Raw genomic sequence first — 12,198 nt, 5'->3', positions numbered from 1 at the left:
TGGTTTGTAACTACAATAAACATCCCACGTTACTGTCTGGCATCGACTGACGACCTCCTGGCCTCACCATGTCAATTCCTTCTGCGGTCTCTTGACCATGCCTGGAGGTACACAACCCCACGAGCATACGCTAACTCTCAGTGGAAGAAAGTCACCTGAGCCCCGACTCCAGAATTCAACCCACTCGGCGCGTGCCACAACGTAATGCTTGCGACAGACATGGCACTCGCGGAAGAGACCGTATCCGTCGGCAGCGTTCGCTTCTGCTCGCGAGAGAATGGCTTCCACCATGGGGAGAGCACACGGGCTGAGATAGTCACGTATTTTGTGGGGCTCCAAAGAGTGAAGTGCCATATGCAGGGTCGTTGTGAAGAGGGAGGAAACTTTGCTTGTGCACGGAGGGACGAACCACGGTGAGGAAGGTAGGCCGTATGTACCCTGATTCGTCTCGATGATGACGGGGTAGTGTTCCTGGTCGGAAGTAGGGAGCTTTGGAGAGCCCTTGAGAAGCTTGCCATCCTGCCCATAGTATGAAACCAGAGTCCGAGCAATGTACCGTGGCGCGTGGGCAACGGCATCGCCCTCTACTAAAGCCTCTAGGCGCAACGACGGGTGGTGCGAATAGAAGCCAACATCTTCAGCGGCGCACTCTCGGGCGTCGTCTGCACCGCCAAAAGAGTTGGCCCAGGACTCGAAATAGCGGATGCGCCAGACAGCCTGGTCGCGGTCTTGGCACGTTGCCAGCGTTGGATAGAGATGAGCGAGCTGCTTGTTTGCGTCTTCTCGTACGTCATCGAGGTGGTGAAGGGGCCCTTGGTGTTGCTTCTGGTAGTCGGTGAGGGAGAAGCGGCGGAAGGACATTGGCTGGAGCAGATCGGTACCCATGAGAGTGAGGCGGGTCATGTTTCCATGTGGGGCAAGAAGAGTGACGATGTCGAAGGGGAGGTAGTGAAGCTTGTTGAGGGATACGTCGAGGGCCTCGAGCTTGCGCAGGCGGCTGATTTGCTGGGGAAGCTCGTCGATGTCGTTCTGGCGCAGATAGAGGCCAGTGAGATCGTCGAGGTGGAACAAAGCGGGCACGAGGCGACGGAGCTTGTTCTTGCCGAGGTTGACGTGGAGCCTGGGGAGCAGAGAGCGGTACTGGCCCGCCGTGGGGAGCTCGTTGTCGTAGACGGGAGGGTGGCTGATGACGGAATTGAGCTCGCCAATGCGTGTGATGTCGCGGTCGGCGAGGTCGAGGCCAACGAGGTCGTACGACTCGCGGTCCGCGGCAAGGCCGTCGTCGATGTGCCGGTTGAAGACGGCCGCTGGAGCGGCGTGTCTCGCCACGTCGACGTCGACGTCCATGGCCTCATCGTCGGCAGCTCGCGCGTGTAGCGAGCGGGGGAGCGAGACGGCGGCGCGGAGAGAGGCTGGCGGCATGTACGGGGGCAGGGGCAGGTCGTCGCAGCTGCTGGTCGCGTCGCTGAGCATGTAGATGCCCGAGTCCAAGTTGCGCGCGAACTTGGTCTTCTTGACTTGGGGGCTGGCGTGGGCAGACGCGTGCGTGTCCCACCACGCGCCCTTGCGCTTGTTCTTGTGTATGCGCGGGGACTCGTAGTTGGCCACGTCGACCGACTCGCACGAGTCGTCGCTGGAGAAGACGGGCGGAGGGGAGCTCGACTTGGTGGTGAAGGCCGTGGGGTGCCGCTCGAAGAAGGGGCTGGGCGCGAGGTCGTCGGTGCCCGCGCACGGCGGCGAAGAGGGCGGCGGCGAAGAGGGCAGCGCCTCGTCAAAGTCCATGGCGAGCTGCTTGTCGGCGTCGTCGTCGTCGTTGCGCAGGAGAGATGCCGCCGCTGTGGGAGGAGGCTGCGCCGACGGCGGAGGTTATTCATCCTAGCAACAAAGTTATTTGTCCTAGTTATTTTAGGGCTAATTTTATGCGCTAGTCCTATATAGACAGACGCTAAGCTTATATAGGTAACTATTAGAGTAAGTTCTAATAAAATAAAGTCTACTAAAACTTTATATTAACTTTATTAAAAAACTAAAATTAATATAATAAACTTTTTCTTTTTATAAGCTCTTTTACTATATAGATATATAAAGTAGCTTAAGGCGTATTTTAGCTAAAATATAGATAATTAGCTAATTTAGCTATAAAAGTATTAGAGTATAATTTTTAACGCTAAAAAGAGCCTATACTTACCTCTATAGCAAAATTAGAATATTAATACTTTAATAACTTTTTATTTTATACTTACTATAACTATTATTACTTATATAATTTTATTAAAGTTATATATATAAAAGTTTTATATTATTTTTATAAGTCTAAAATACTAAAAATTATAAAAATTAGTTAGGTAAGTAAATTAATATTAATTAATTTATCTAGAGTAGTATTAACGCGTTCTAGAACTTTATAATAATACCTAAATATAATTATAATTCTTTTAGCTTTTAATACTTTAACTTTAATAACTTTTTTAATAATAACTAAATTACCTTTAATAGCTTAATTTTATAGTTACTAACTAAGTATAATTTAAAAACTAATAATACTTAATAGATACTTTATAAAAGAGTTCTTTTACTAAAGATTTACTACTTTAAATATATTAGTAATAAAAAAAATACTTTAAATAAAGCTACTATAAGCTATAGATTTACTATAATTATACTTTAAGCTAATAAGACTAAATATTTAAGGTAGCTACTATATAGAAAGATAATATTAGCTATAATTATTTATAATTACTATAGAAAGTATAAGCTAGTATTAAGAGAGATTTAAAAAAATTAAAGCTTTTTCTAGATAGGCTATAAATAAAAAAGTAAGCTAAAGCTTAAAGATAGAGCTTAGTACTTTATAGTAGAAGTACTCTATTATAACTATTTTTATAGTAGTACTTCTAAGGCTTTTCTCTATTATAGAAAGTGTAATAATAATATTATTACTTAAATTTAGTAGTAGTAGAAGTAGAATAATACTATAGTAAAGATATATAAAAACTTACTTACTACTAGCTATAAGTTTAATCTTTAAAATATTAAGAATAAAGTCTAGAAGCTCTAGAAAGAGAAGCGTTATAAAAAGTCTAATATAGAGGTACTTCTTAATATTCTAAATATCTTTAAAGAAAAGAAAATAGATAAGAAGTACTTTTTTATACTTAAATATAACCTTAGCTAGTATTTTTATTTACTATTTTTTATTTATCTTTTTACTTTTAATATAATTTAAAGTAATCTAAATATTATTATTATTAACGCTACTTATAAAATAAACTAGTTTTAAATACTACTTTTTTACGCGTATAGGTAGATAGCTAAAAATAGTACTTTTAGTATTACTTTTAGTTTTATAAGTAGAGAGAATACTAATAAGTATACTTAAATAATTTTCTAGCTTTAGAAGCTCTTTAAATAGCTTTAGGTATTTCTTAAAATCTTTATTACTAACTATAAGACTACTCTAAAAAGCTTTTTTTAAAAAGTATTTTTAGATATATTTTACTATCTCTATTTCTAGTATATTAATTAGAATATCTAGAAGTAGGCTATTTCTATCTAGAATATTTACTACTTTAAAGACTTTAAAGTAAAAAAGAAGATCTAGATAAAATAAAATAAGTTTATAGTAAAATAAAATAAACTAGTAAAGTAGCTAATTTAGAAGTAGTTTAAGAAGTACTAAAGACTCTTATATTATAACTACTTAGAGTAAGTATTACTTTTAAAGTATCTTAAGAAAAAGTAGCTTTTTTAGGTAGCTAAATAGGTAGAGTACCTATACTAAGATCTTTTAGATTTTAGTATAATTATAATATTAAAAATAGAGTTAGCTTATACTTAGCTAAAGAGTAGGCTTACTTATAAGTCTTAGAGTTACTTTCTTTATATAAGAACCTAGTCTTAGACCGCTAGACTAATATAACCTAAAAAGGTAAGAATAACTAAGATAGTATTCTTAGTCTAAGATAATATATATATAGATAGTAAGGCTTTAGCCTAATAAGCTCTAGTAAGATCTACTAAGCTCTATTAGGCTCTAGGCCTTACACTATTCTCTCTCTTAGATTCTAGCTAGACCTCTAGCTAGATATATATATACTAGCCTTAAAGCAGCTTTATATATATTAATAGAAGCTTATCTATTAGCTAGAACTATACTAGTTCTAGTTAAGCCTTTACTCTAGGCTAATATATAGATTTTCTTAAAAGAAACGCTAGGCTTTCTTTTCTAGAGTAGAGATTTAAACTCTAGATCTAGAAGAGGTTATCTTAGTTATTATATAAGAACCTAGTCTTAGACCGCTAGACTAATATAACCTAAAAAGGTAAGAATAACTAAGATAGTATTCTTAGTCTAAGATAATATATATATAGATAGTAAGGCTTTAGTCTAATAAGCTCTAGTAAGATCTACTAAGCTCTATTAGGCTCTAGGCCTTACACTTTATATTATTAAGAACCTCTATTAGATAATATAAAGCGTTAGAAATAAGTATAATACTAGCTACTTAAATAATATAAATAAGGTTCTTATTAATATTACTAGCTCTAAGTTCTAGCTTCTTTATAGGTGTATTTTCTACTTTACTTTTAAGAAGATTAAAAAGTAAGTTATTCTAGTATCTACTATTAAACTTAAGAAGATTCTTAACTATATATACTTCTTTACTACTACCTATAAACTTCTCTATAAGTACTTTATTAAATATAGAACTCTAGAGCTTTAAAAAAGCTAGCTAGAAGCTATTTTTTTAATACCTCTCTAGTTTATTAACTAGCACTAGTAGCTAAAGCTACTAAAAGTAAGAGAAAAGCTTTCTATATATAATTTAGAGCTCTTCTAGCTCTAGAATCTACTTCTAATACTATTAAGAAGAGAGAAGAAAGAAGCACTTATAAAGATATTTTATTACCTAGTTAATACTTAAGAATCTTATAATTCTACTACTACTAAAAAAGTTTTAGTAACTTAGAAGCTTCTTTTATAAATACCTAAAGCTACCTAACTAAGAGAAAAAAAGAAAAAGAATATTCTACTTTCTTTATAGTTTTTTTCTACTACTTTTTCTACTAATAAAGCTTTTATAGCTACTTTTATAAATATAATAAACTTAAGAATTATTTAAAAAGTAAATAAAGTAGATAGAGTAGCTATTTTATAGCTTTACTACGTTTTCTAGTACTCTATATAGTATTCTAGTAGCTTTTATAACTCTTTTTATACTTAAAAAGTCTTTCTAAATATTTACTAGCTTCTCTAGAATAGTATTTAGCCTCTAGAATTTACTTAAATATAGCTTTATAATTATTTTAACTACTTACGCTATTTAAGCTAATAAAAAGCCTATATTTAGCCTATTTTATATTTAAATATTACTTTAAAGTATTAAAGTACTTAATTTAATTATATATAATTAATAGTAAATTCTCTAATTATAAATATCTTCTTTTTTATTTAAATTTACTTTAAATTTAAGTTATTTCTACTAAAGTAATATATATTTTTAGTATTCTTTAGCTAAATTTAGTTTTAAAACTTATAAACTATTTACCTATATACCTATAATAAGCCTCTAATATATTATACTAATATACTAAGTATATTAAAGTACTTAGAGGTAAAAAAGCTAAAGTAGGTCTACTTTTTATATTTTAAAGAGAAGATTATAATATAATTTACACTAAATCTTTTATAATATAATAATACTATAACTAAATTTTTTTAAAATTTAACTATAGCTACTCTATACTTATATAATAAATATTTCTAATTTTTAGAAAGATATAGCTATATTTAGAAGTTATAGTTAAGACTATAGTATTAGAGTAGATTAGATACTTTAGGCTTTAAAGTGCCTAAAAATATTACTAAAATATAATATCTTTCTTAGAAAACTTAGTAGCCTTAGCTACTCTAATATATAATACTAAGAATACTTAAAAAATTAAGTTTTAACGTAGTAGAATTATAAAACTAACTCTTACGTATATCTTTTATATAATAAAATATATAAAATTTATATAAAGTAAGTATATATAGAAAGGTAGAGACTTAGAATAGTATAGAGCCTTTTTAGCGCTCTAAATATAGAATTAACTAGGACAAATAACTATTTAACTAGGATGAATAACCTCCGCCGCGCCGACGCGTGCCACGGCCTCGGCAGCCACGAACCCCCCGTCATAGCTTCGTCCAGGGTGGCCGATACCACCCCATCACGTGACTATCCCAGATGAGCGATAGGTCCCTACCAGACCTCGGGAACCTGGAGAAGAGCTGCGTGCGTGACTGGGGCACACGAAGCCGAGCGGACAAGCATATCAAGACGCAAAGGGCGTGAGTGAATATTCAACGGACCCAGACTTGATGCTGACATTTGGTTTAGTCTTCAATGTTCTCCTAGCATGAGGTGAGGTTGCGGCGACGGTGCACTGTAAACCACGCTGTCGGCACACGTCGGCCCGTCTGGGGCAGGTCATGGCACGATGGCCCTACCGCGTCGCACACACAATCGATGACGCGACGGCAGACAGGACAGGAGGCGCAGCGATGCCAGGATGTGCACGCGAGGCTTGTCATGACTGGGCGCTGTCTGGGCGGATGCAGTCGCCGAGCCGCGTTCGAACAGCGTGCTCAGGCAGTGCCGGGCGAGAGTCTTGCCAACTGTGGTAGACATGGACCCAGCTACGGGAGCAGGCTGAGGTAAGCCGGGCCGCTGGGCAGGCACGCAGCGTGTTGGCACTTTCCAAGCTTGGCGCCCCATGTGGATCATGGCGACGGCCCTGGAGGGCTGGCGCGGGTCCAAGACGTCGGACAAGACGTCGTCTGCTCGGCGTCGTTCCGTATACGCTGGGTACGGGGCGCGGCATTGGCGTCGTCTCTTCGCCATCCATGCTTCAAGACGCTCTCTGCGCCCTTCCACTCTCCCAAGAGAAGCAGGATGCTTCCACGCGCGGCCTTGTAGCGACTGCGACCCCATCTCGAGACGACGCCGCCCCAAGACTACAAAGCCACCATGGCGGGCGCAATCGTGAGCCAGACATGGATCCTCACCAAGAAGACGCTGCTCGTCGTCTTCGTGCGCCACTGGTTCTTCACGAGTGTCCGCGCATTCTGGGCTCCCATTATCTTTGTATGTCGACGCCTTGTCGCCCCCCTCCGCACAACAATGGCTAACCAGGGCTCTGCCGCAGATGTTCTTCATATCTTATGCGAAAAACTTCTTTGTCCCGCCGTCAGAGTACGGCATCGGTGAGCCGTCTCTCATCCGCTCCTTTCCCGACGCCCTCGGTGCTGCCCAAGGCGGCCGTGACAAGGTCGTCTTCGTCAACAACGGACACACTGGTGGCGACATTCAAGACGTCATTGCACAGCTATCCACCCAGGTCCGCGACGCTGGCCTGCATGCCGTGACTATTCAGCAGGATGTTCAACTGCTTTCGACGTGCGAGAGCTCGCTGCGGGGCGCCAGCACATGCTATGGTGCAGTGTCCTTCCTTTCCAGTCCGAGCCAAGGCCAGGGCGAGAGCTGGAACTACACCATCCGATCCGACGGAGCGCTGGGAGAGGAAATCTACGTGGGCCAGGACGACAACGATGTCCAGATCTACATTCTGCCCTTTCAGCGCGCCATCGACCAGGCCATCGCCTCCGTCGAGGGCTCTGCTGCCATCCCCGCCACCGACGAGTACCCGTACACAGAGCGTACGCAGCAAGAATACGACGATCGCATCAGGACCCTGTACATGGGCGCACTCATCAACATCATGGGCGTGGCTCTGTACATTGGCGTGTGCGGCGTCACCTATCAGCTCACGGGGCAAATGGCCGAGGAGAGAGAACGCGGCATATCCCAGCTGGTCGAAGCCATGTCGCCCGCCAAAAAGCCATGGCACACGCAGTTTGCCCGTCTTCTGTCCATGCACATTGCTTTCGACATCATCTACTTCCCGGGCTGGGTCATTATGGGCGCCATCCTTTGGGCTCTGGCTTTCCAAACCTCCAACCCTGCCATATTGATCATCTTCCACATCCTTGCTGGCCTGTCCTTGACCAGCTTCTCCATCTTCGGCGCAGCTTTCTTCCGCAAAGCCCAACTATCTGGTATCACCATCGTCATCGTCCCGATCCTCCTGGCCATCATCGCCCAAGTCGCTGGACCTTTCAGCACAGCTGCTGTATACGTTCTGAGCCTGCTCTTTCCGTCCATCAACTACGTCTTCTTCATTATTTGCGTGGCCCGTTTTGAGCGACAGCTCGTTGGAATGAACCTCGTCCAAGCCGCGCCCGACTACCAGGACCACATCTGGACTACTCCCGGCATCGTCTTCTGCATATTTGCCATTATACAGACTTTTGTGTACCCTGTTCTGGGCGCTCTTGTTGAGCGCTGGCTCTACGGCACCGTTTCGGCCGACCGGAAGACTACAACGTCTTCGCCGGATCACAACATCATCCTGACAAACTTTTGTAAGCACTGGACTCCCAGTTGGTTTCGCAGCAACGTCCTTACCAAGTTCGGCGTCAAGCCACCGGAAATAGTCGTCGCCGTGCAAGACTTCAGCATGAAGGCGCGCAAAGGCCAGATTATGGTTTTGCTTGGTGCCAATGGTAGTGGCAAGTCCACGACGCTGGACGCCATCGCGGGTCTCAACTCCATCACTAGTGGAGCGATCGAGATTGATGGCACCGGAGGCCTTGGACTGTGCCCCCAGAAAAATGTCATGTGGGATGAGCTGACTGTTTACGAACACGTTCGTATCTTTAACCAGTTAAAGTCAACCGGCACCTACGATACCAAAGATACCATCGAAAACCTGATACGCGCTTGCGATCTGGGGCACAAGATCAGAGCACAGTCCTGCACACTTTCTGGGGGTCAAAAGCGCAAGCTTCAGCTGGCCATGATGTTCACCGGCGGTTCAAAAGTCTGCTGCGTCGATGAGGTGTCGTCCGGATTGGATCCACTCTCGCGAAGGAAGATCTGGGAGATTTTACTCGCTGAGCGGGGTGACCGCACCTTCTTGCTCACGACACATTTTCTCGACGAGGCAGATGTCCTTGCCGACTACGTTGCCATCCTTTCCCGCGGTATCCTCAAAACCAAGGGTACTTCGGTTCAGCTCAAACATGAAGTCGGCGCTGGATACCACGTTACGTATCCGAAAGACGCTCCTGTCAAGCCCCCAGTGGATGCCATCAAGAAACCGGCACCTTCCGAAGGCATGCTACAGTACCAATTCGAGAACGCACTGCCCGCCACCAAATTCGTTGATATTCTGAGACATCATGACGTCAAGAACTACGACATTGTTGGCCCGACATTGGAGGATGTCTTCCTGGCCAATGCTGAGGAAGTCAAGGAGTACAACCTAATGGACGCTGACCACGGTGGGCAAGCTGGAACCCCAACGTCGGACAAGGATCGAGACGTACCTTCAGATCACTCTGACACCGATAAGACGCTAGAAATGAGCAAAGGTCGTGGCACTAGTCTACTCAGGCAGATACTCATACTCGTACAGAAGCGTATCACCATTGTCAAACGCAACTTTTGGCCCTACATATTCGCTTTACTCCTTCCGATTGTGGCGGCGGGACTAGTCACACTGTTCCTAAAGGATTACGAGGCTGTGGGATGCGATCCTGGAGCCAGCGCTAACGACCCTACCATATTCTCGCTTTCCAACGTAGACGATGTCCCTCTCATCCCCATCGGTCCGGCAAGTACCGTCGGTCCTGCTATCGACACCATCATTCAACGAACAGGAGTCTCCGAGGACAGTTTTCACCTCGTGGACACACTCGATGAATTCAACGACTACGTCAACACGCGTTTCCGCAACATCACACCCGGTGGCTTCTTCCTAAATGATAACGGCCCGCCACTCATGGCTTACCTTGCTAATGGCGGTGTCATCGGTGGCCTCATCACACTGAATACTCTCGACAACATCTTGACAAACATCACCATCTCCACACAGTACCAGCAATTCGCCGTGCCATTTGCTCCTAATATGGGCGACACGCTACAGCTGATCTTGTATTTTGGCCTGGCCATGTGTGTCTACCCAGCGCTATTTGCTCTATATCCGACACAAGAGCGGCTTAGGAATGTCCGAGCGCTGCACTACAGCAACGGTATCCGGGCTGTGCCACTGTGGCTGGCATACACGGCGTTTGATTTCCTGTTCGTGCTTGTGATCTCTGCCGTCACTACAGGGATCTTTGCTGCAGTAAGTTCCTATTGGCACATACAAATCTGCAGTGCTAACGTTGCTACAGGCTTCCGATGCGTGGTATGCACCAGGGTACCTCTTCGTGGTGTTCTTTCTCTACGGCCTGTGTGCGACGCTCTTTGCTTACCTAATCTCCATTGTCGTCACGTCGCAACTGGCGGCATTTGCCTTCGCTGCTGGAGGCATGGTGTCGCTCTACCTGATATACTTTATCGGTTACATGGCCATACTGACTTACGCACCCGCATACGCCATTGACTCCTACATTCAGTACTTCCACTGGACTGTCTCGTTGATCTCGCCCTCAGCAAGCCTACTGAGGACGCAACTGCTTTCTCTCAACTCTTTCAGCGTACTATGCGATGGCAATCAAATTCCCAGCTATCCTGGCGCTTTGACAGTGTACGGAGGACCCATTTTGTATCTCATTGTACAAATCATATTGCTTTTCACCGCTCTCGTGTGGTGGGACTCGGGTTACCGACCCGCGTTTCTCAACCGAGAAAAAAGCCGTCAGCAGCACTCGGAAGAGAACGTGGATACCATCCCTCCTGCTGTCGCTGCCGAAATAACACGCGCTGAGCAGAGCAAAGACAGCCTACGTGCGCTGCATTTACACAAAACGTTTGGCTCCAATCACGCTGTGAACGACATCACCTTTGGCATCCCCCAAGGCCAGGTTTTCGCTCTTCTTGGTCCCAATGGTGCTGGAAAGTCCTCGACTATCTCGCTCATCCGTGGAGACATTCATCCTACGACACACATCAACGGAGGTGGTGACGTTCTGATCGAAGACATCTCAATCATCAGCAAGCGTGCAGCCGCACGAGGTCATCTCGGTGTGTGTCCGCAATTCGATGCCATGGATTCAATGACAGTAACGGAGCATCTGTACTTCTACGCTCGCGCTCGCGGCGTCCCCGACCCAAAGACCAGTGTTGATGCGATCCTCCAGGCTACCAGTTTGGGGCGCTTTCACGACCGTCTCGCGTCCAAACTCTCGGGTGGTAACAAGCGGAAGCTCAGTCTGGGCATTGCATTGATGGGCAATCCGTCTGTTTTACTGTTGGACGAACCGTCCTCGGGTATGGATGCAGCTGCGAAGAGAGTCATGTGGCGCACACTGCTCGGTGTAGCGGCACCTGGGCGTGCCTTGTTGATCACCACTCATTCCATGGAAGAAGCGGACAAGCTCGCCACCCGCGTCGGTATCATGAAGCGCAAAATGCTTGCGCTGGGGACAGTCAGTGATCTAGGGCAGCAGTATGGCGATGCTTGGGTCGTACAGCTTGTGCTCAAATCTGCACCCGAAACCACAGAAAAAGAGATGGAAGCCGTAAAGCAATGGGTTCAGAGCAAGATTCCCGGTGTTCAGCTCGACAAGTGGGGTTCGCGAGGTGGAGGCCACGGACAACTCCGATTCAAAGTACTAAAGGCTGCTTCCCCCGAATCGACTGCATCGCCCGCGCATCTTGACAATGCTCAAGATGGCAAGGTCACCGAAGCAGAGGTTCATCAAATCAACACTTCGTCCTCAGCTGCTTCAGCATCTGATCTAGGCGGCATTCCCGGCCTCATCCAGTTGCTAGAATCTAATCGCCAAGAGCTAGGCTTGGAATACTACTCGGTTTCGCCTACCACCTTGGACGAGGTGTTCCTCCGTGTTGTTGGCGAGGAGGAGGAAGAGACGAGTGGAAAGAATCCAAAGGGTACAAAGAGGAATGGATGGGGTCGCTTCATATGCTGTGGCTTGCTGCCTGCTTAGAGTGTAAACACTGTCGCAGAGACAATCTGCCAGGCAAGCAACGAGCAGTCAGGATAATGAGTGATTGGGAAACTTCTCCCTGAGCCTTGACGTTGTATGATACCACAGCATTTAGCTTCTGTATATAGCTTGTCTAGTTATCCCACTTTGTAATAGTCGAGCCCTAATATTTTCGCCTTGAAGCTTGTTGGGCACGT

The 12,198-nt window shown here is 44.4% G+C and overlaps 2 protein-coding genes across 2 annotated transcripts; one reads left to right on the top strand and one right to left on the bottom strand.

The window, feature by feature from the left end:
• Nucleotides 1–63: 63 nt before the first annotated feature.
• Nucleotides 64–1,782, bottom strand: J4E79_006361 (uncharacterized protein; the record flags this gene model as incomplete). Its single annotated transcript, XM_049355232.1, has 2 exons — nt 64–101; nt 156–1,782. 2 exons carry the CDS (start codon nt 1,780–1,782, stop codon nt 64–66), a joined length of 1,665 nt encoding a protein of 554 aa, XP_049210628.1.
• A 5,231-nt stretch (nt 1,783–7,013) lies between these two features.
• On the top strand, nt 7,014–12,001 carry J4E79_006360 (uncharacterized protein; the record flags this gene model as incomplete). The annotated part of the gene is made up of 3 exons (XM_049355231.1): nt 7,014–7,130; nt 7,192–10,233; nt 10,283–12,001. The coding sequence occupies 3 exons, from the start codon at nt 7,014–7,016 to the stop codon at nt 11,999–12,001; spliced, it is 4,878 nt and encodes a 1,625-aa protein (XP_049210627.1).
• Nucleotides 12,002–12,198: the final 197 nt, after the last annotated feature.

The sequence above is a fragment of the Alternaria viburni genome (genome assembly GCF_023758015.1).
Source record: "Alternaria viburni strain BMP 2772 chromosome Unknown scaffold_12, whole genome shotgun sequence".
Lineage (NCBI taxonomy): Eukaryota > Fungi > Ascomycota > Dothideomycetes > Pleosporales > Pleosporaceae > Alternaria > Alternaria viburni.
The sequence above is the reverse complement of the archived record's forward strand: the minus strand, read 5'-3'. Positions and strand labels throughout refer to the sequence as shown.